This window comes from Sebastes umbrosus, chromosome 5, assembly GCF_015220745.1.
Source record: "Sebastes umbrosus isolate fSebUmb1 chromosome 5, fSebUmb1.pri, whole genome shotgun sequence".
Lineage (NCBI taxonomy): Eukaryota > Metazoa > Chordata > Actinopteri > Perciformes > Sebastidae > Sebastes > Sebastes umbrosus.
The window spans coordinates 438541-462532 of NC_051273.1; the positions used below are offsets into that span (position 1 = coordinate 438541).

The 23992-nt window shown below is 40.7% G+C and overlaps 3 protein-coding genes across 7 annotated transcripts in view; 2 read left to right on the top strand and 1 right to left on the bottom strand.

Annotated features, from left to right (window-relative positions):
• Positions 1–9974, top strand: zgc:172121 (uncharacterized protein LOC337599 homolog). Its single transcript, XM_037770717.1, has 8 exons — positions 1–225; positions 6245–6312; positions 6668–6840; positions 6943–7046; positions 7244–7405; positions 8616–8821; positions 9506–9585; positions 9703–9974. The coding sequence occupies exons 1-8, from the start codon at positions 118–120 to the stop codon at positions 9780–9782; spliced, it is 981 nt and encodes a 326-aa protein (XP_037626645.1). The 5' UTR covers positions 1–117; the 3' UTR covers positions 9783–9974.
• Positions 9840–18437, bottom strand: LOC119488802 (basic immunoglobulin-like variable motif-containing protein). Of its 4 annotated transcripts, XM_037770711.1 has the most exons (11): positions 18219–18437; positions 17834–17971; positions 16531–17075; positions 15419–15548; positions 14118–14213; positions 13921–14025; positions 13749–13843; positions 13540–13672; positions 12686–12769; positions 12466–12562; positions 9840–12359 (listed from the first exon to the last, which is right to left on the bottom strand). In XM_037770711.1, the coding sequence occupies exons 3-11, from the start codon at positions 17015–17017 to the stop codon at positions 12051–12053; spliced, it is 1536 nt and encodes a 511-aa protein (XP_037626639.1). In that variant the 5' UTR covers positions 17018–17075; positions 17834–17971; positions 18219–18437; the 3' UTR covers positions 9840–12050. The 4 variants fall into 4 exon arrangements, with proteins under 4 accessions (XP_037626639.1, XP_037626640.1, XP_037626641.1 ...); XM_037770712.1 differs by lacking the exon at positions 18219–18437 and having other exon boundaries at positions 17788–17946; XM_037770713.1 differs by lacking the exon at positions 18219–18437 and having other exon boundaries at positions 17778–17927.
• Positions 16881–23992, top strand: part of si:ch211-201h21.5 (uncharacterized protein LOC555526 homolog) — a 13201-nt gene continuing 6089 nt past the window's right edge. Inside the window, exons 1-5 of one of the 2 annotated variants that reach the window (XM_037770716.1) lie at positions 16881–16977; positions 20628–20816; positions 22070–22252; positions 22324–22435; positions 22512–22648. In XM_037770716.1, coding sequence (XP_037626644.1) covers positions 20634–20816; positions 22070–22252; positions 22324–22435; positions 22512–22648 — 615 coding nt within the window. In that variant the 5' untranslated portion in view covers positions 16881–16977; positions 20628–20633. Of the gene's footprint in view, positions 16978–19192; positions 19330–20627; positions 20817–22069; positions 22253–22323; positions 22436–22511; positions 22649–23992 lie in introns of those variants that run through there. The other variant, XM_037770715.1, reaches the window with a different exon arrangement.

The following is a 23992-nucleotide window of genomic DNA, read 5'->3' on the forward strand; positions in this document are numbered from 1 at the left end:
TTTGAACCTTTTCTGTGACCCGGAACAAAAACACCAACAACATCCTAAAGTGTCCTCCAGTGAGTTAACAGATCTAAGTGTTTATAAAGTGTTAGTTTATAACTTCAGAGTTTCTCTATGAGTTCTTCTGCTCTTCTCAGACTTCATATGAAGGATCAAACTGGACCCTTGATTCTGGACGGAGGTCTGGCGACAGAACTGGAGTCTCAAGGAGCCAAATTAAAGGTAAAACATCATTAAAATCACCTTTAATCATCATTACAATCACCTTTAATCATCATTACAATCACCTTTAATCATCATTACAATCACCTTTAATCATCATTACAATCACCTTTAATCATCATTACAATCACCTTTAATCATCATTACAATCACCTTTAATCATCATTACAATCACCTTTAATCAGGTTTCTACCAGGTTATTACAGTCTGGTGGCTCTACTCTGTTATTCGGCTTTAGTTTCTCTTTAAAGGATCATTTCTCAGCTCGTTGTTAACTTTGACTGCTTCATGATTCTTTATCATGTAATCAGAGTCAATATAATTTATGTGTGTTTTGTTGACTAACATCAGATATAAATACATCTGTTGTAATGTTTATTTTTTATTGCTGAAAATACAGACAGAGCACAATACTGTTCTCCCTTTAACATGTTTCAACAATACTGATTAAAACAAAAAAACAACAAAATAGGAGGAAAGGAAAAAAGAGAAAAACTACAAATAAACTACAATGCACACTCCTTTAAAATAATAATAATAATAATAGTAATGATGAACGGGCCCTCGCACCTTCCCGCGCGTCGGAGGTACTGGCGAGACGCCGGTCGACACACCCGTACATTTCAGTGACCATCGGACACTGCACGCACAAGTTAGACGTTATTTCCTTGCCTCTTTGTTTTTTTGGAGCAAATGTGCTCAGAAAGGACAGAGGGGGGGGGTGTGATGTGGGGGTTGAGAATGTGTATGTTTATATTTAAAACTAATTCAAGTTCATGTATGTGATCTTAATGTGTGTCAGATAATGCAGTGGGTTAGAAAAGATGGTTAGTTTGCATGCAAGACCTTGTCTATGTGAAGCATAAACTAAACACATCAGGTGTGGCAAAACCAGCTACCCAAATATCTCTAATCTTTTAACTTTAATCTCATAATATTACAACTTTTTTTCTCATATTATGACTTTTTAACCTAAACTTATGACTTTTTTCTCGTAAACGTATGACTTTATTCTAAAAATCTAAGATTTATTTGTTTCCTCATTGTGGCCCTAATACTCTGTCGTACTCTTGAGTCTTAACAGTTAAAAATAAACCTCAGTCAAGTTGATCCAAGCTGTCAGACCAGTTCAGACACATTTTTCACTGATGTGAACTCAGATTACAATCAAACTGTAGATGAGATCAGGTGGCAGCAGCAGCAGAGCGGTGACTAAAAGCTACGGTTTGCAGTTTGAAGCAGCCTTCACTAAATTTACAGGAAGTCACATGTTTTAAGAGAAATGAGACGTTGTTTCCTCTTAAGCGTCACGTTAATATTTTAGATTATAGCTTCTGTGTACTTCTGTGTACAGTGAACTGTGCAATTATTTGTGCAAAAGATATCAAGTAGTCCGACTCCAGCAGCCATGACCTATGAGCAGGTTCTGAAATGAACTTTTTTCATTGCCTGCCACTGTGACAAACAAGTACCTTTTTTTTTGTCTGCCACTCAGAAATGTTATCTGCCACTTTTGAAATCTCTGCGCCAAATGAAGGAACAAGGCAAAAGTGAGCATGGCTCAGATACCCCCGCTCACTGCTTGATCCCTACTAAAGTAACACCAAAGGTTTTGCCATTTTGGAAAAACTCAAAAAAGGTTTGGGCACCGTGGACTTCTAACCCCCAAAAGGCACAACTAGACCACACTGTCAACCATCATACCAAATTTGAAGTTCCTAAATTAAATAGTTTTGCTCCGGACACGAAAATGTGACAGGTGAACGGGCGGACGGACGGAAGGGCACGTGGAACGCTATATATCCCCAACTACTTACGGGGGTATAATAACATCTTAGATCTGATGTCATTCAATGTTCAATATATTTTATACAAAAAACATTATATGCATGGTAAATTACAATATTCGAATTACATCGTGGCTTACGGGGAGCCCTATTTTTCAGGGCAGGTAGGGTACTGTACACAGTACTGTACTGTACTTTGTTATTGTCATCTATAGGGGTTGTTTGCATAAAAACACACAATTCAAATGATTATGATTATTTAAATATTTGCTTTGATTAGAAAAATCTTGGCAAGCTGTTGAGAGCTAGTGTTAGGATGTTAAACAGGTCATACTGTAATTCCCTCTCTATTATCTATTTTATATTGCTGTGAAAACATCTCCTTCAAACAACTGGATTTATTCAAGTTTCTCGCCAAAAACATAATTTTACGAGGTTACATTTGAACAAGACGATAACGTAATTTACCAATAGTCATTTTTCCTGAGCTTGGGTTTGAACGCCACATAATAATAAGAACTGCCTAATGCCTAATGTGCCTAATGGCACCTCCATTAACATTAGTAGATCTGTTATTTAACCAAGCAGGACTGTGCTGCCCACCGGCTGCTAACAGGTAACATTACTAACTCTCCTCCTGGCCAACAGGTTTGTTGTTCACAGTGTTGCATTATCAAGGAAAAAAACAGGGTGCATCCCTCAGGCAGTGTCTCCGGTCCAAAACAAACAGCAACATGATACAATGTGCTTATGCGTCATTGTGCACGCGTTACTGTGGAAGGGCATCAATACAGAGGAATCAGTATATCATTTTTTACTGTCTGCCAAAATGGCGGATGGCCTGCCAATTTTACCCGCCAACAATTTACCTGCATTTGGCGGGTGGCGGTTGCTAATTTCAGACCCTGCCTATAAGTATATGTGAATAATAAGTACAATATACAGCTGAGTGAAGGCAGGCAGTTCAGAGGAGCAGAGTACAGCAGAGACTATGGTCCTGGAGACCAAATTATTAGGCTGAATGTTTCAGGGAAAATGTAAATGATATAACTCATATCAAACCCGACGTTCAGGAATTATCAGCCTCACATGTGACTGAATGGAAATGACGATAAATAATGTAAAACGTGTTTGTTGCTGACAGACAGACTCTCCGTCTCTCTCTTTGACTTTAATAGTATCATTAATAAAAGTTAAAGGGGACTGTTTGTAACTTCTTACACGTGTAAATCATTGCGGGTCGGTGTCTCATGCGCGCTCACGTGTGGCTACGCTGTTCAGACAAGACTCCAACAGAAACTACACGGAAGCACCAAAACCACAAAGTTCTATATAGTGAAGCCCGTCTGTTAAACAGTGTTGGCTGCGGTCAGAGACCGTAGCTTTGGTCTCCAGGACCGGAGTCTCTGCTCCTTTGCTCCTCTGCCTGCTTTGCCTGCCCTCACTCACACACCGCGCTTGTTCTCACTCTTTCGCTCCACTCTCACATGCATGCGCGCACACTACACACTGCAGAAGAGTTAGTTTAGCTCTGACAATATCTAGTGAATGTACAGTGGACGTTTGTGCAGAAATAACTGCTGCAGCTCCTCCAGACCAACAGAGGTTTTCCGTGTCTTGTGAAGTGACGGGGCTCCGCAGAGAGAAACGTTATCGTCTCCGACCAAAACTCTGAGATCCCCTGTTCCCTCCGGCCGCGGGCGGGAGGCTGAGGCAGGAAAAGCCAACACTAGAATCAGCATTGATTCATGGGAGACCTTCGTCTGGTCAGCAGTGTCGGCGTTAGGGGCGGGCCATGGGGGTCCAGGCACGTACATGTCTTCAGGCCAAGACTCTTTTAAAACATGTCAAATTTGGGGAAGATTGGACAATGTATAGTCAATTTACAACAATTTCCTGTTTCCTGTAGGGGGCGCTATGACTTTCACTCATAATGGCACATATATGTCTTCAAGCCAGGACTCTTATCCAGCTGGTGAAGTTTGGGGCAGATCGGGCTATGTAAAGTCAAGTTACAACAGCTTCCTGTGTCATGGCGAAACATCAAAATTCGCCGCGCCGCCACAAGAACGCCATTTCACAAAAACACAAAAGCTTCGCAATTTAGTATCATGAAGGTGTTGAGATTCTGCTGCCCGACTTTGAGATGGATCGCTTGTATCCTCTAGGAGGAGTATCGCAAAGTTTCATACCTAAAAAGTGACAAAATGGCGTCTTCGTACATGACGTATGACATCACCATTCGAGCGATCAAAAATTCCTTCGCAATTTAGCATCATAGTAGTGGGAGGGTTATACCACCTAAATTTGACGTGGATCCGATAAACGCTCTAGGAGGAGTTCGTAAAAGTATGCATAAAATACATGAAAAACGCACATATTCCAAGATGGCCGACTTCCCGGTGGGCGGAGCTAATGAAACCCGATGAGGAATATGTTTGAAATAATGAGCAGGATGTGCCTACCAAATTTCATGAATATAGGATCAACTTTGACCAAACTATGGCCTTCCACACGTTAGGGGGCGCTATAGAGCCGGTTAAACATGCTGAATCCAATAACTGTACATTTACATAAAGTTCACAGGTGTCCATCATTTTGCCAAGTTTCATGAGTTTTCGAGTACCTCAAGGTATGTTTAAAATCTAAAAGACATAAGGGGGCGCTAGAGAGCCAACATGCCCCGCCCAAGCAAAATTTCACGATTAAATCAAAGTAATTATGAGTTTGGATGTTCGTGTAAAGTTTCATGAGTTTTTGTGCATCCTAAAGACTTCAAACATATGTTCGTAAATTTTAAAATCACGCAGGAAATCCAAGTTGGCTGACTTCCTGTTGGCCGAAAAAATCTCAAAAATATTTAACACGAACTTCAAGACGTATGCAATTACATACTTGAATTTCGTGAAGATCGAAGAAACTTTCCCTGAAAAACTGCCTACATTAGGGGGCGCTATCTCGCCTGCCAGCGACACCTGATCCGAATCACTACAGAACTTTGAATTTCGCGCCACTTCTGACGCATATTCCACTTTTGGTGAGTTTTTGGGGATGGAAAAGGTCCCAAAAACGCGATATTCCAGCAGAAAAAGAATAATAATACTTAGAAAAACAATAGGTTTCCTTGCACTTTCGTGCCAGGACACCGTTGGGGTCCTGGCACTTTCGTGCTCGGGCCCTAATAATAAAAGCAGAAAAAAGACAAGCAACCCTCACCTCCACCAAATCCCTGTATTATAATTAGAATATTGTTTTATTAAAGAACAAAACATTGTATCTTGCACACTTTGCTAATGTATATAGTTGGTTTTTTTATGTTAATATTTTAGATTTTTTATGCTAGTTGTAGTAGTCTGGTATATTTATAGTGTATTATAATATTCTTTATATTTTGTATTCTATAGATGTAAATTATTTTTCTAGTATTGACATGTACATTTTATTTACTGTTACTGTGCATTGTCTGGATAACCTGCTGCTGGAACACAATCATTTCCCAATTTGGGATCAATAAAGTACATCTATCTATATATATCTATATCAATATATATAGATATATATAGATATCTATATCAATACATATCTATATATATAGATATATCTATATATATGGACCTGGTTCATTGCACTTAGTATTAAACTATACAATCATAAATCAGTATAAAGTATCTGAATGTATGTTAGAATGTAAAATAAAATGAGGTCCAGATGAAAGACACTTATATACTTTTGTTTTTAATTCAAATTGCGTTTGGACTCAACTTGACATTATTTATAGCCGATATTTCTAGTATTGATCTTTTAGAAAATGAACAGTAGCCAGACTGACATAGTCCTGATAATATTTAAACTGACCGTCAGTCCGTGCTTCAGCTTTAAAATAATGAACTTATTGCTGTGTGTTATAATCATATATCATATCATAATCATATCAGAGTTTCTATTGGCCCAAAGCTAACGTTGGTGTGAATAATGGACATGATATGTTTTGTTTTATTTGTGTAAATGATTCCCATCTGTCACGATAATGAACATCCTTTTTAGTGAAAAACAATCAATCACACAATCTTAAATAAGGTCATCATAAATCATAAGACCTCCTGCATAAATAAAGGATGAATAAATAAAACATAGCAGCTTGGTGTGAGTCTGTTCTGTCTTACATGATAATTAGATCTTTATATATCAGTCAAATATCCACATCTGTGTGTCTGTGTGTCTCCGTTATGAAGGGAGATCCTCTCTGGAGCGCCAGACTTCTACACACCGATCCTCAGGCCATCAGAGACGCTCACTACAGGTATAAATATATATATATATATACATACATATACATACATGTATATAGGAATGTATGTAGAACCGTTCAGAAGAGTTACAGCTGACACCAAACCGTCTCTGTGCTGCTTTTCTTGCTCTTACATCATAATAAAGTGAATATTTTGGGGTTTTGGATGGTTGGTCAGACAGATCAAGGTATTTAATGACGTCACTTTGTGCTCCAGGGCAGCAGGGTGGATTATTTTCATTATCAATTCATCTGCTGATTATTTTCTAGATTAATTGTTGGTTTATAAAATGTCAGAAAATAGTGAATAATGTCAACGATCGTAGAAATGAGTTGTGTCATCCCGCGGTCTGTGGTCTGTGAACAGGTTTCTGCTCAGCGGTGCTGATGTCATCACAACCGCCACGTACCAGGCGTGTATCCCAGGATTCATCAGCCACCTGGACGTGAGCGCTGACGGCGCCAGACAGCTGCTGATGTCTGGAGTCCAGCTGGCCAGAGACGCCGTGGAGAGGTTCGTCTCCGACACTCGACCAGCAGGTACACAACATATATACAGTATATATATATATACAGTCTCTGATGTGTTTAGAGCTGTGAGACGCTGTGATGATGGTTCATTGTGTGAACTAATCTCTGAAGGGCGGTGGCGTCCGTTGGTGGCGGGCTCTGTCGGAGCGTACGGCGCCTTTCTGCTCGACGGCTCCGAGTACACCGGAGCGTACGCAGACGACATGACTGTTGATGTGAGTGTCAGCTGCTCATAACAGTTACACAAGGAGTCATTAAGGTGACTCATGACACGTTGGTTACGGTGCATCTCTGCATGTTTTATAGACCCGTCTGCATCACCAGGGACATTTCTGTCCTCTGAGGACATCGGACCATCGAGGGTTAAATGATAATTTATGGTCTCAGGTGTCTTTTTTATTTCTCTTCCAAGGAGTTTAAAGTTTGGCATCGGCCTCAGCTGGAAGGCCTCGCAGCAGCCGGAGCTGATCTCATCGCTTTTGAGACGATCCCCAGCATTAAAGAGGCAGAGGCTCTGGTGGAGCTGCTCAGAGAGTTCCCCAACTCTAAAGCCTGGATCGCCTTCTCCTGTAAGGTACGCTGGTAACCAGTCTGACTAGAGTTGATATATTATGAGGTAACTACCGCTGGTAAACCGGTCTGACTAGAGTTGATTCATTGTAAGGTAACTACCGCTGGTAACCAGTCTGACTAGAGTTGATTCATTGTAAGGTAACTACCGCTGGTAACCAGTCTGACTAGAGTTGATTCATTGTAAGGTAACTACCGCTGGTAACCAGTCTGACTAGAGTTGATTCATTGTAAGGTAACTACCGCTGGTAACCAGTCTGACTAGAGTTGATTCATTGTAAGGTAACTACCGCTGGTAACCAGTCTGACTAGAGTTGATTCATTGTAAGGTAACTACTGCTGGTAACCAGTCTGACTAGAGTTGATTCATTGTAAGGTAACTACCGCTGGTAACCAGTCTGACTAGAGTTGATATATTATGAGGTAACTACTGCTGGTAACCAGTCTGACTAGAGTTGATTCATTATAAAGTAACTCCTGCTGGTAACCAGTCTGACTAGAGTTGATTCATTATAAAGTAACTCCTGCTGGTAACCAGTCTGACTAGAGTTGATTCATTATAAAGTAACTCCTGCTGGTAACCAGTCTGACTAGAGTTGATTCATTATAAAGTAACTCCTGCTGGTAACCAGTACGACTAGAGTTGATTCATTATGAGGTAACTACCGCTGGTAACCAGTCTGACTAGAGTTGATTCATTGTAAGGTAACTACCGCTGGTAACCAGTCTGACTAGAGTTGATTCATTGTAAGGTAACTACCGCTGGTAACCAGTCTGACTAGAGTTGATTCATTGTAAGGTAACTACCGCTGGTAACCAGTCTGACTAGAGTTGATTCATTATAAGGTAATTACTGCTGGTAACCAGTCTGACTAGAGTTGATTCATTATAAGGTAATTACTGCTGGTAACCAGTCTGACTAGAGTTGATTCATTATAAGGTAACTACTGCTGGTAACCAGTCTGACTAGAGTTGATTCATTGTAAGGTAACTACTGCTGGTAACCAGTCTGACTAGAGTTGATTCATTATAAGGTAACTACTGCTGGTAACCAGTCTGACTAGAGTTGATTCATTATAAGGTAACTACTGCTGGTAACCAGTCTGACTAGAGTTGATTCATTATAAGGTAACTACTGCTGGTAACCAGTCTGACTAGAGTTGATTCATTCAGTGTTCCCAACTGACTCTCGTTTTGCACATACTCTCCGTCAGGATGGGAGGTGTATATCCGACGGCAGCCCGTTCACCGACGCGGTGCGGGTAGCTAACAGATCCACTCAGCTGGTTGCTGTGGGAGTGAACTGCTGCTCAGCGGCGCTGGTGGAGCCGCTGCTGGACTCTGCCGGGTCCCTGCTGAGCCCAGACCTGAGCTGGGTGGTGTACCCCAACAGTGGAGAGGACTGGGACACGGAGCAGGGGTCAGTCTGTCGTTTAGTCGTCTTCAACTATCACTCTATACAATACTAATGCATCAGAAGGTTATATAGCCACACAGGAAGATCAGATCTACAGGTTTAACCTCCACTCAGACCAGAACACACTCCTGGTTCTCCTCTCAGCCTCCATCCATAGTTCAATCATCTTAGGGTTATTGCTCTGAAAGATCCCCAGCTGTAGTTCACTGTAGAGGCGGAGGAGATTCAAGATTCAAGAGTTTTATTTGCCATTTGCACCTACAGTATAAGTACATTGGAATTCTGAGCAGTTTATCCTGAGGTGTTGTTTTTACAATCCACATTTTCTTGCACAGATATAATGTGACACTTCGTGCTTTTTTGCCTTCGCCATCTTGTATTTTTAGAACCAGAAGTGACACAAGAGGGCGGAGCTTAGTGGGATCAATAAAGTATTTCTGATTCTGATTACAAGTTACTGTGCAGATTAAGAACTAAACATATGATCAGTTTATATCATGTATATAGATTTATATATTAAAATAAAATGTATGCATTAACAATAATGAAACAATAATAAATCACTCTTCTGCATGATGAGTATTTTACCTTCCATAATGTCAGAATGTCTTTCTGATAATACTGCAGGACGTTTACTTGTAATGGAGTATCTCACTGCTATGTCATGTTTTCTGTTTCCTCACAAAGGTGGCTGACATCTGGGAACACATCAGCATCGATACCTGACCTGAGTCACACCTGGATGAAGCAAGGTGCTGCTTTGATAGGTGAGGAGGACTGTTTCCTCTTTAGGTTCATCCTGTGTTTAAGTGTTTCAGTGTTTCAGTGTTTCAGTGTTTCAGTGTTTCCTCTGACGTTCTCTGTTGTCGTTGTTTATTCATCAGGCGGTTGCTGCCGTATCGGTCCCGCTCACATCGCAGCGCTCCGACGAGAGTTAAAAGGAAGCAGCCCGTCAGCAGTGTGACGGGACTGAAACGGTAAAAGGTGACTGTTGAGAGAAGAAAGACGTCTGTCCCAGGAGTTTATAATTTTTTTTTTTAATTTATTGTAAAATCAGTAATAAATAAACCTCTACATCAAATCACACCACGACGTCTGTCAGAGACCAAACAAACTGATCTGTACATGAACATGAGAATAAACCATGCAGGCTTCACTCTCCAGTGTCTGGGTTCACATGTTGAAGGATTTGAAGGGATCACATCTGTACAGCTCACATCTGTCTTTTACAGACTGGGATCATCTCACTGGAGGTTTCACAATGCACTTTTACAACACTTTGAACTGGACACTGAACTAACCACCGTACGTCATCTTTGAACAGAATGTACAGCAGATAGCTGAGTAGAACATACTGTATCACTGCAGTGACTTTAACATGATGTTAACATGTTAACGTGATATTAACAGAATTAAACTCTGATAAATGTGATAATAGGATGTAAATATAGGAGCAGTGATTCTGAGGTTCAAGCCAACACAGACTGTTAGAAGGTGAAAGCTGCGAGAGGTCTTGACCTTTGACACTTTCCAACACCTGTATTTAATATAACGAGCAGGTTTTATGATGATTGGACAGACGCTCATTCATTTACAGCCAAATCTGTGCCGGGCCACGCCCTTCTTTGGCAATGCCGTCGCCCCCTATTGGTCAACTTCAAAAACATTCAGGGGACATGTTTCAACAGCTTCATTAAACATGGCCTGCAAGTTTGGTGAAGTTTGGACAAATTATCTTTGATTCATGGCCAAATTTGGCCAAATTAGATCAGACCCATGCACGTTTGTAACTGTGTGGACGTCATGATGAGGTCACGGTGTTAGCTGGAGGCTAAACAAAGGAAAGACTGGAGGCTAACTAACGCTAGCAGTGGGCTAAAGTTACACATCTGAAATGTCCTCTTGCTGTGTTGTTGGCTGCCAGAATCCAGATATCACAGACATTAGAGATGACAAACTGTGATTCGAGGCTCTAGCGAGCTACAATATCAAACGTTACGAACAGAAAAGTGTTATGTTTGTGTTATGCCACGCCCATTTTGTGCATTTGTAGCGCCCCCTGGTGGTCGATTTGAATGAAACTTTCAGGGTATGTTTCAAACATTTCTTTAAACATATCCTACATGTTTTGTGATGATTGGCCGAACGGTTGTGGAGTTAGGTCTGTTGATGTGATGAGCCGCGCCCTTTTGACGTTCACTGGTCAATATCTTCAAAACGCAATAAGATATCAACAAGCTTTTAATAATTAAGTTTGATGAGTTTGGTCCAATAATGATCCACAGAAAATTCGGTACATATCGGACCTACGGTTTAGGAGGACAATCTAGTCAGACGAACTTTAGCGGTTCTTGAGGCAAATTTGTAGGAGACTGTAGATGGATGATAACACAGGGGTGGACAAAATAACAGAAACACCTTACAGTGCAGTGGCCGTGAAGTTGATACCGCTCAATACAACTTTTAAAAAACAAGTTCATTTAGTTTGATGTGCTGTTGAGTAAAGAGTATATTTTAGTGTTTGCCGTATGTCGTCATGATTTGTTTCCTTTTCTTTCACATAACATCCTTCACCTTGTCTGCTACGGACTCATTAGCAGCTCGGACAGCGACAGTCTGTGTGCATTAACACGCTGTATAGAAACATAAAACCAGAAATAGAGCTCTGCTGCTCGGTGGTTATTTAATGTGGCTCACTGGTTGTGTAGCTGCCGGTGTTTTTGAGTTAAAGAAGTTGTCGGTGTTTCGTAGTGAGAAAAGGAAATGTGTCAGAAAGGATGAATCCAGAGGATCAGCAGGCCGACTCCAAATAAATAAACACTAAAAACTACCATATGAATCCACATCTGACCGTCCTAAAAAACAGGAATTCACCAATATTAAAGTATGGTGATATTTGGTACCGCACCGCACCACGCTGTACTGTACCATACCGTACCGTACTGCACTACATCGTACCGTCCCGTACCGTACTGCACCGCGCTGTACTGTACCATACCGTACTGCATCTCACCGTACCGTGCCGTACCGGACCGTACCGTACTGCACCTTACCGCACCGTACTGTACTGTACCGCACCGTACCATACAGCTCTCTACCGTACAGTACTGCACCATACCGCACCGCACCATACCGTGCCGTGCCGTACCGTACTGCACCGTACCGTGCCATACCGTACTGCACCGTACCGTACCGCGCCTTGCCGTGCCGTACCGTCTGTTATTGAACCCGTTCAGTCTGTGACGTCTTCCTCCAGGTCGCTATCGGGGGAGCTCCTCTGCCGGTATTCTGCGGTGTTGGACAGCCGTTTCCAGCTGCCGTCTTTCTGACTTCCTGTGCTCTGAGAGCGTCCCAGGTAGGCCAGGCGCTTGGATGACGTTCTGTCCTCAGCTTCCTCTGCGGCGGCGCTCCCTTGGGCCCGCTCCGTGGCGTGGTGGTGCTGGAAGTCGTGGCGCAGGTTCTCCAGGTTCATAGCCCAGGGACCCAGCTTCTGCCAGTTGACCCTCTGGAAGGCCATGATGCAGTGCAGGTTGCCGCCCACCTGTGAGCCAGGTAACGTTGTCTCGGTTAGCCTCAGAACCAGACAGGTTAACATCGTCAGTAACATTTAGAATAACATTTAGAATAACAGGTCGGAGACGGAGAACCTTTTTGGTTTTACGGCGCTGAATCCCCCTCTCTGTGTGACGGATGTCCAGGTACTCTGGGTTCTGTGTGTTGAGGTCGGTCACGATGTCCAACCACCTGAAGAGAGACACCTCATATTAAACAGCTCAGACACACAACATGATTCATATATATATATATATATAAATGTATATATATATACAGTATATATATATATAGAGAGAGAGAGAGAGAGCTTACTTTTTACAGTGGATAGCTGGATGTTTCCTGCTGGGCTCACCGATCAGGATCCAGTGCTCCATCTCGTTGGTGGGTAGAGGACCCCTTCAAACAAAAAAGACTCGTCAGTTTCTAAAAAACGATTTGTCAATTAATCAATTAGTCAATAAACAGAAAACTATTTTTATAAGGGATTAATCGTTTTAGCCATTTTCAAGCAAAACAATCATAAAAAAGTTTAATATTCTGTTTCAGCTTTTCTGAAGTGATGATTTTCTGTTTTATATTATTGCAAATTGAATATCTTTGGATTAAAAAATAAAAATCAGCAGATTAATTAATAATGACAATAATACATAAATAAATAATACAAATAATAAATGCATATAAACATAATGAATGATAATAATATAATTAATGAAATAATAATGCAATAAATAAAATAATATAATAAATAATGATAAAGATCAGCAGATTAATGAATTATGACAACAATACATAAATTAATGAATTAATAAATAACCAAATAATACATGAACATATAAAATAATAATATAATAAATAAAATAATAATAGAATAGATAAAATAATAAATACATATGAACATATAAAATAATAATATAATAAATAAAATAATAATACAATAAATAAAATAATAATAATACAGTAAATAAAATAACAATAAAAATCAGCAGATGAATGAATGACAATAATACATAAATAAATAATAAATACATATAAACATAATGAATGATAATAATATAACAAATAAAATAATAACAATGCAATAAATAATATAATAAATAATGACAAAAATCATCAAATGAATGAATAATGATAATAATCCAGTGTCCCTGCAGCGATGTGACTCCTACCTGTAGGCCTTAGCAGCTTTGAGTGGCGTAGCCTCAAATCCCACTGGACAGAAGTAGTGGTTCTGGCAGTGGTAGATGTAGGCCATAGACTCGTCATTCAGCCCCTGGCTCAGTTTCATCAGCGCTCCTTCAGCTGGAAACATTTCACTGGTTATCTCTCTATTGTTTCATCTCTTCATGCAGGTGAGTTAGCTGGCGGAGGGACTCACCTGTCTCTCCTGCCGTCTTGTGTCTCCCGTGTGGTTTGTACAGAATGTATGAGCAGCCTCGCACTCTGAAGTTATCATTGATTTGTCTGAACCACCTGTAAGATGAAACACACTGGTTACTGCTCTGCATTTCCTCAAATGAAGTGGTTGAATATAAAGAGTTGTTATGTACCTCATCAGAGTCGCGTTGCCAGTGAACGGACCGAACTTGATTTCCTCAAACGGCGGCTGAAAGCCCAGAATGGTCAGAGCCTCCTCCTGAGAGATGGGCGGGAGACTAGTAACACAAATACAGTAAATACACCGTTAGTGTGTGAGGAGCGGTTTCTACTGGAAGTCTGGTAGAGGACGTGATCACATGATGCTCACCTTCCCGCTCCCAGCGTGCTGTACAGGAAGTTCCAGCAGGAAACCAGAGATGACATCCCACAGGAAGTCTTGTACTGCGGTCGACTGATGCAGTACCTGAAGCACACAATAATCCACACAATACATTATATTACAGCTAGTAACACACATTTCAGATCTCTTCACACAGTCAGCACAACAGAAGTCAACGTGGACACCAAACCTCCCACCAAACCTTCCACCAAACCTCCCACCAAACCTTCCACCAAACCTCCCACCAAACCTTCCACCAAACCTCCCACCAAACCTCCCACCAAACCTTCCACCAAACCTCCCACCAAACCTCCCACCAAACCTTCCACCAAACCTCCCACCAAATCTTCCACCAAACCTCCCGCCAAACCTCCCGCCAAACCTCCCACCAAATCTTCCACCAAACCTCCCACCAAACCTCCCACCAAACCTCCCACCAAACCTCCCACCAAACCTTCCACCAAACCTCCCACCAAATCTTCCACCAAACCTCCCACCAAACCTCCCGCCAAACCTCCCACCAAATCTTCCACCAAACCTCCCACCAAACCTCCCACCAAACCTCCCACCAAATCTTCCACCAAACCTCCCACCAAACCTCCCACCAAACCTCCCACCAAACCTCCCACCAAACCTTCCACCAAACCTCCCACCAAACCTCCCACCAAACCTCTCACCAAACCTCCCACCAAACCTCCCACCAAACCTTCCACCAAACCTCCCACCAAACCTCTCACCAAACCTCCCACCAAACCTCCCACCAAACCGCCGAAAAATGTCTTAGCGTTCGGTTGTACTTGTCTCCACCTTAACCAAGATGGCGACGGCCAGAAACCAAGATGGCGACGGCCAAAATGCCGGACTCGAGGCTTCAAAACCGTAGTCTACAAACCGATGGGTGACGTCGCTTTGACTGCGTCCACTTCTTCTATATAAACAATGAACATTGTAATAGTTTCATGATGTAATGGGACGATGTGGCGTTCCAGGACTCTCTCCCAGTCACAGACTGGTTCACAGCTCGTCCCAGGATGGAGTTACCTTTCCTTCCACCTTAACCTCCATTCCTCAACCAAACAGAGGAACTCTTCTCCTCCGGGAGGTGGAAGGTTTCTGATGTCCCTGTTGGACACAGTGGACGCTGGATGTCTGGACATATCTGCAGCAGATTGCCAGGGACGATGTGTGTGTAATGTGTGTACAGAACTATAATAGAAGCTACTCCTCCAGCCTGACATGAAGCTAACATCAATGGGTTCTCTGTTTAGAGGCTCTAAATATAACATCACCATCTCCTGAGGTCCAGCACTTTTCTCTGTTTGATCTCGTCCAGCGAGGCGTGAGGAGGGGCGTCCTGCAGGTTCCTGCTGGGTCTGTCTGAGGACTTCATCTTCTTGGTGCTGCTCTTCTTCACATTACCTGAAACACAGTCATCAGTCAGTGGAGGCTGAACCAGAGGAGAGTTCAACTGTTCAACTATTAAAGAGCAGATCAGTGACAACAAACTGCAGCGATGTGACGCCTATACTGTAGGTCGGAGTCACATCTCCTACCTAGTGACGCCTATACTGTAGGTAGGAGTCACATCTCCTACCTAGTGACGCCTATACTGTAGGTAGGAGTCACATCTCCTACCTAGTGACGCCTATACTGTAGGTCGGAGTCACATCTCCTACCTAGTGACGCCTATACTGTAGGTAGGAGTCACATCTCCTACCTAGTGACGCCTATACTGTAGGTAGGAGTCACATCTCCTACCTAGTGACGCCTATACTGTAGGTTGGAGTCACATCTCCGCAGGTTAACTGGATTATTTTCATTATTCATTCATCTGCTTATTTTTATTATTGTTATTACTATTATCATAGTATGTATATATATGTATATTATTATTTTATTATAATAATTTATTTATTATTATTTATTATGTCTATATTTATTTAGTATTTTTATTTCTTTTTTAAAAATGAATATTTATTACTTATTACTTATTTATTGTTTGTGACACCTATAGGTCGGAGTCACATCCCGCAGGTTAAATGGATTATTTTCATTATTCATTCTTTTGCTGATTTGTATTATTATTATTATTATTATTATTATTATTATTATTAATAATAATAATTTATTTTTATAGTATGTATTATATTATTATTTTATTATAATTTATTTAGTATCTTTATTTAGTATTATTTTTTATTATATATATTATTTATTTTATGTTAAAAATGTTATTTATTTATTATTGTTGTTTTTTTTCTTTGAAATGTCAGCAATGTAATAATAGTTTTGAATTTTCAACTATTTTAATTTTTTTAATTTTATTTTAGTTTGTTGGTTTCAGGAGCCGAACAGTCAGTGTAACTTCCTGTCTACATTAATGTGACGACATGTTTCTTACTTGTTCTGACTTTTCTGGTGAGCACGGCGTTGAAGTCGGTGGTGTCGATCTCCCAGGCCAACATGGGTTTAGTAAGGCTGGACACCTCCACCATGTCACAGTCCCCGTCTGATCCCACGTGGGCCCCTCCTGACCCGCCGGCGCTGAAGTCAGCTGAGGGTTTGGGCTTCACCAGAGATATCCCGTCATCCTGCTGGTTCTGGACCGCGTCCCTGGTTCCGTGTGGCGGGCAGTACACCGTGGCGGCCTGGTTGAGGAGAGCATAGTCGGAGCAGACGGTGTAGAACTTCTCTCGGGAGTGGGTGACCGGGCAGGTCCACGGCAGGTGGAGTTCGGCGCTCGAAGCCCTCCGTACTCTCATGGCGTCCCGGGCGAGGGAGCTGAGCAGACTGCGGTCCTCCTCGCCATCGCCGGGCCTCTGCACCCCCGACGGTTCTGCTGACCCGGGTAGGTTTGCTTGACCTTGACCTTCTGACGTGTTCGGCATTGAACTGCCACGAGTGTGACGGACGGCAGAATCAGCTGAAGGGATGTTGAAGTCTTTTCTGGTGATGAAAGAACATTTATAGAAACACTACAGAGATACAGACACCAACACTGGAATATACGAGATCCTAATAATAATAATAATAATAATAATAATAATAATAATAATAATACACTTTTAGACACCATTTTACAAGATCATATTCTAATTAGAAATCAAACACGTTATATCAGATCCTAACAGTTAGAGGCAAGGGTGTCTAATGTCTAATGCAACATTATTATTATTATTATTATTATTATCTCTTTTTGGTTTCTAATTAGAATATGATCTTGTAAAATGGTGTCTAATGCATTATAATAATAATTAAAAAATAATAATTTATCATTATTAATAAGATCTCCTATTTGGTTTCTAATTATAGTATAATTTGGTATAATAGTGTCTCAGTATAGTATATACTATACTATTGTAGTATATAACTATATAAGTAGTAATTTATAGTATGTGTATATACTATAAATATATAGCATATACTATATGTATATATAGTATAGTAAATACTATATATACTATATATAGCATATATAGTATATATAGTATAGTAATACAGCAGGTGTATTGTGTCTAATAAAGGGCCTGTTATTTCTAGTTTGTTACGTCTCATTAGAGAACCGTTAAATAGAGCGACCGTTTTACCGAACAGACACCAGACACACCACACAATCACCTGTAATCACCTGCAATCACCTGCAATCACCTGCAATCACCTGTATTAACCAGTCAGCTGTTGTGATGGTTATTGATCTCACTGACCTGGCAGCAGCAGATATAACGGTGCTGCTGGTTCTGGTTCTGGTACCAGCTGCTGGTTCTGGTTCTGGTTCTGGTTCTGGTACCAGCTGCTGGTTCTGGTTCTGGTTCTGGTACCAGCTGCTGGTTCTGGTTCTGGTTCTGGTTCTGGTACCAGCTGCTGGTTCTGGTTCTGGTTCTGGTTCTGGTACCAGCTGCTGGTTCTGGTTCTGGTTCTGGTACCAGCTGCTGGTTCTGGTTCTGGTTCTGGTTCTGGTACCAGCTGCTGGTTCTGGTTCTGGTTCTGGTTCTGGTACCAGCTGCTGGTTCTGGTTCTGGTTCTGGTACCAGCTGCTGGTTCTGGTTCTGGTTCTGGTTCTGGTTCTGGTTCTGGTTCTGGTTCTGGTACCAGCTGTCAGGTTGTTCTCAGGTTGTTATTCCTCCATCTGTCCTGCTGCTCTCTCTGAGCATCAGACTGTGTCTCTATACAGAGTTAAACATCACTATAACAACACAGATCAGCTGTGAACATGTTAAATCACCTGATGGATCAGAACAGATCAGAACAGATCCGACCCGTCCAGCTGGACCTCCATGGTTCTGTTCTGGTTCTGACCCACATCCACTTCCTGTGCAGGTCTAACGGACTGGACCATTCTGAGCAGCAACAGGGGGGTCCGACAACAATCAAACCCACAAAACAACATTAAAACACTCACAATGAGCTCAAATACACACGTAATGTCTCTTATTGAATATAGGTTGTTATTATCTGACATTTAATCTAAATGAGTACATTTGTAGGCGCTTTGTTAGTGTCACGGTTAGTTGAAAAACCACGATCCCTGTTAGTGAACATGGACTGATCCGACCGTTCTAAACAATCAGAGGACAGACTGCTTCTTTCAACCAATCAGAGGACAGACTGCTTCTTTCAACCAATCAGAGGACAGACTGCTTCTTTCAACCAATCAGAAGACAGACTGCTTCTTTAAACCAATCAGAGGACAGACTGCTTCTTTAAACCAATCAGAGGACAGACTGCTTCTTTAAACCAATCAGAGGACAGACTGCTTCTTTCAACCAATCAGAGGACAGACTGCTTCTTTCAACCAATCAGAAGACAGACTGCTTCTTTAAACCAATCAGAGGACAGACTGCTTCTTTCAACCAATCAGAGGACAGACTGCTTCTTTAAACCAATCAGAGGACAGACTGCTTCTTTCAACCAATCAGAGGACAGACTGCTTCTTTAAACCAATCAGAAGACAGACTGCTTCTTTAAACCAATCAGAAGACAGACTGCTTCTTTAAACCAATCAGAAGACAGACTGCTTCTTTAAACCAATCAGAAGACAGACTGCTTCTTTAAACCAATCAGAGGACAGACTGCTTCTTTAAACCAATCAGAAGACAGACTGCTTCTTTAAACCAATCAGAGGACAGACTGCTGTGCTTCTTTAAAGTTCACTTCAGCTGGGATCATGGACACAATAGATCAGCAGCTCAGACTGCTGCAGGTAAGTTAACTTTAGTTAGTTAGTCTGTTCATTTTAACCGACGAGCTGCTTGAATCCGTTAGAAACTAAACTACTATAAGGTAACGGTGGGAATAAAGCTGTTTGAATGGTTCTTATATGGTTCTTCCTCTGCTGCTCCCTTCCGGTCCTTTATTATACAGCAGGGACAAGTTTCATGGAGATCTGGACGGGAGTTGTTCCGTTATCCTGCTGACTAACCGACAAACAACCGACAAACAACCGACAAACAACCGACAAACAACCGACAACTAACCGACAAACAACCGAATAAATGCTTCTTCTTCTTCTGGAAGACCAGAGGTGGAAGAACTAAGTTGGGCTACTCAGATCTTTACTTCAGTAAAAGTACTAATAATAGACTACTATAGTGTACACATATTCTGTTACAGTAATGAAAATTATTATTATTAATAATTATAATAATAATAATAAAAAAGTAAAACAGTAAAAAGAAGAAGGGAAATCTTACTTCAGTAGCAGTGCTACCGTCAGCCCATCAGAGGTTCAAGAGAGAGGAATATGATTCTGATCATCAGATAACTGGTACTGTCAGTACCCAAAAATAACAGTAGATGATTAGTACACACACATGTCAGCACTAAACTGTGTTTCTGCTGCTTCTATCTGTACGTCCTGCTCCTCTGTGATGTTGTTCTATACGTATAAATGTCACTACTGTTTCTACTGCTTTAACAACTGTGTGTTTCCTTTTCCATCATTTAAACTGCATCAGGTCCTGTTTTATGTTTTAGTTCTGATGTATTTTAGGAAGTCTTGTGTAACACATGAAAAATATCCTTTTGACTAATTCTGGCATTTTTTTTATACCATGTGTATTTATTAATTTGCACCGTTCCTATTCAAATAAACTAAACTAAAAAACAACAACAACAATAATTAGCATCAAAATTAGAGCTGCAACTATTTTCTCGATTAATCAATTAGTTTATGACGTCCTCAAATGTCTCACAGATATTCAGTTTACCGTCACAAAGGAGGAGAGAAACCAGGAAGTATTCACATTTAAGAAGCTTTTTATTTTACTCAAACAGATTCATGAATTAACAAAATAGTTGGTGATTATTTTAACGTAATAGTCGACAACTAATTGATTAATTGTTGCAACTCTAATCAAAATATACCTTAAAGTATTAAAGTAAAAATACTAGTTGGGCAGAAATGTTATTCTTGTTATCACGTTATTGGAATAGAAGGTCATTATTACTGCTGCAGCCTGATGGATCATTGTGATGACTGTGATGATGTAAATGTTTCAGGAGAACATGTGGAAGAAGAAGGTGATCATCGACACGGACTGCGGCATCGACGATGCTCAGGCTATACTGATGGCGTTGGCGGCGCCCGACGTCCAGGTGGTCGGCATCACCTGTGTGTTCGGGAACGCCGCCGTTGACGACGTGTGTCAGAACGTTCTGAGGGTGCTCAACGTCTGTGAGCGGCAGGGGGTGAGTTTATTTACATGATATATTATATATATTTATACATGTTATACAGTACCTGCACAGATTAACTCTCCACTCAGAGGTGCTGAAGAGGATTTAGTCAGATTTACTTTTCAACACGTTGTCCAACCTAAATGATTAAATAGGTTGTTTGTTTGTCGACCCATGAGAGTGTTTTCTGATTTATTTGTCTTCTAAACCGTTACAGAATGATTGATATGATATGATATAGGGATGCACCGATACCGATACCAGTATCGGGTATCGGGTCCGATACTGTGCTCATGTACTCGTACTCGCAAAACGGCACCGATACCACTTTACAGCAGCGTGACGTTAACCTCTCGTCACCATTTTTCGGGTCCTCTCGCTCCACCTTCCCGACGGTGTTGGCGAGACGGGCCGGTGGTGCGCCTGACACCGTGCCGTGTGTCGCTCACGCCCTCCAGCTGGCTGTTAACGAGGGTCTTTTTGCACAGAGAAGTACTCGTATCGGTACTCAAAACCACCCAAATGTAAGTACTTGTACTCGGTCTGAATAACAGTGGTATCGGTGCATCCCTAGTCTGATTGATGCCACATCTGTGGTGAAGCTTTAGTTCGGTTTAGGCGGCTTTATTTGTATAACACATTCCAAACGCTGGATGGAGCTATTCAAAGTTCTTTACAGAATACTAAAACTACAGTAAAGATCAAATACTTTACAATTAGAAAGTACAGACGAGATCCAGAAGATAAAACCTCACCGTCCAGTTAGAAGACTGTTTGAGTTTTAAGAGCAGGAAGTGTAAAATAGAAACGCTTTGCTTCGACGTCAGAGTCTGGACGTGTGTGATATCATGTGGGAGGTTATTCCAGGTCGGTGCTGCAGGATAACAAACCGTGTTTTGTTCTAAGTCTTGGGACAGACAGCCCCCCCCCCTTCCCCCACATTTCCTGAGGTTTATAGTGATAATAATGATGAACTGTTTAATGATTAATGGAGAAGATAATGGTTAGTTGCAGCCCTACCTGCATGCTCCAGATGGGATTCAAGTTACTGAGTTAAATCAACCCACCCTCCTAGAGAAATACTTTTAGTTTGAATGGGATTTAAGAAAGTAGAGTACAAGTAGAAAGGTTTTTATTTGTCCCTGTTGTGAGCGGTGGGATTAAATAGCTTATAATATTGTGAGATTTAGTAAAAAGGAGTTTGTTTCTACTCCTCATGTCCGTCATCAGATCCCACTGAAAGCTTCTCATCTTCCTCTCTGCAGATTCCAGTGTTTCGGGGTTCTGCCGGTCCTCTCGTTGGAGCCAGTAACCATTTAAGAGACCACTTTGGAACGGATGGACTCGGGGATGTGTATGAAGACAAAGACCCGCGGTGGAAGCAGAAGATTCAGAGCGAGCATGCAGTCAACGCAATGATCCGACTGGTGGCTGAAAACCAGCAGCAGGTGAGGAACCTCTCTGTGGTTTATCTGGCTGCTCTCTAATGTTGAACCACTAACATGTGGACCTCCCTCAGGTCTCCTTGGTGGCCCTCGGCCCGCTTACTAATCTGGCCTTGGCTGTCAGACTGGATCCAAGTTTTCCCAAAAACCTCAAAGACTTGTACATTATGGGAGGCAACATGGAAGGTAAACACCACCTCATGATTACAAGGTTGGATTTAGAGACACGCAGGATTGTGGAACTTGATTTTATCTCTTGTAGGAAAAGGAAACGTGACGCTGTGTGCAGAGTTTAACTTTGCAATGGATCCAGAGTCTGCTTATATCGTTCTGGAAGAGTTCCTCTGCCCTACGTACGTGGCATCGTGGGAGTACGCGTGCAGGAACGCACTGACATGGGTAAGATGTGGGTAAGATGTGGCTCATCAGGGCTGTCAAAGATAATAACGCATTAACGCAAATTCGTTTTAACTCCACTAATTTCTTTAAGGCATTAACTCAACTTGTGATTGTGATATAGTGAAGATACTGGTATCACATGAAACTATAGAACCTGATGAAACCATCGGTACCAACCATGTCAGACTAGCTGGTCAAGAAGGAGGTTAAATAACGCTCCAAAGTCACGCTAAATTTTGGCGAGGAAAAACTGTCATAATGTCACTAATTTCTTTAACGCATTAATGCATCTTGTTAGTTTTAGGTTGTAGCGGCTCAGTTTTAAAGCTAGAGTGAAGATACTGGTATCATATGAAACTATAAAACCTGATAAATCCATCGGTACCAACCATGTCAGACTAGCTTGTAGAGAAGGAGGTCAAATAACGCTCCAAACCTGGCGAGGAAAAACTGTCATGGGGGTCCCTTGACCTCTGACCTCCAGATATGTGAATGTGTGAGGGTTTTTTGTCCAAATAAAATCTGAAAAATGTCGAAAAAAAAGTCAGAAAAAAGTCAGAAAAATGTTAAAAAATATATATATAAAAGAAAAAGCAAAAAAAAAGTCTGAAGAATGTCGAAACAAAAGTCTGAAAAATATCAGAAAAAAATGTTGAAAAAATGTAAAAAAAAAAAAAAAAAAAAGCAAAAAGAAAGTCTGAAAAATTTCGAAACAAAAGTCGGAAAAATATCAGAAAGAAATGTCGAAAAAAAATATAAAAAAATATATATATATATATCACAAAAAGTCTGAAAGATTTCGAAAAAAAAGTCAGAAAAATGTTGAAAAAATGTAAAAAAAAAAAGAAAAAGCAAAAAAAGTCTGAAAAATGTTGAAACAAAAGTCTGAAAAATATCAGAAAAAAATGTCGAAGAAAAATCTGGAAAAAGAAAATATATATATCAGTAAAAGTCTGAAAAATGTCAAAAAAAAGTCAGAAAAATGTTGAAAAAATAAAAAAAGGAAAAAAAAAAATCTGAATATATATATATCAGAAAAAGTCTGAAAGATTTCGAAAAAAAAGTCAGAAAAATGTTGAAAAAATGTAAAAAAAAAAAATTTAAAAAAAAGTCAGAAAAATGTCGAAACAAAAGTCGGAAAAATATCAGAAAGTAATATCGAAAAAATGTGGAAAAAATTGAAAAAAAAAATATATTTATCAGAAAAAGTCAGAAAAATGTCAAAAAAAGTCAGAAAAATGTTGAAAAAATTTACAAAAATGAAAAACAAAATGTGAAAAATGTCGAAACAAAAGTTTGAAAAATATCAGAAAAAAATATCGAAAAAATTTGGAAAAAATTGAA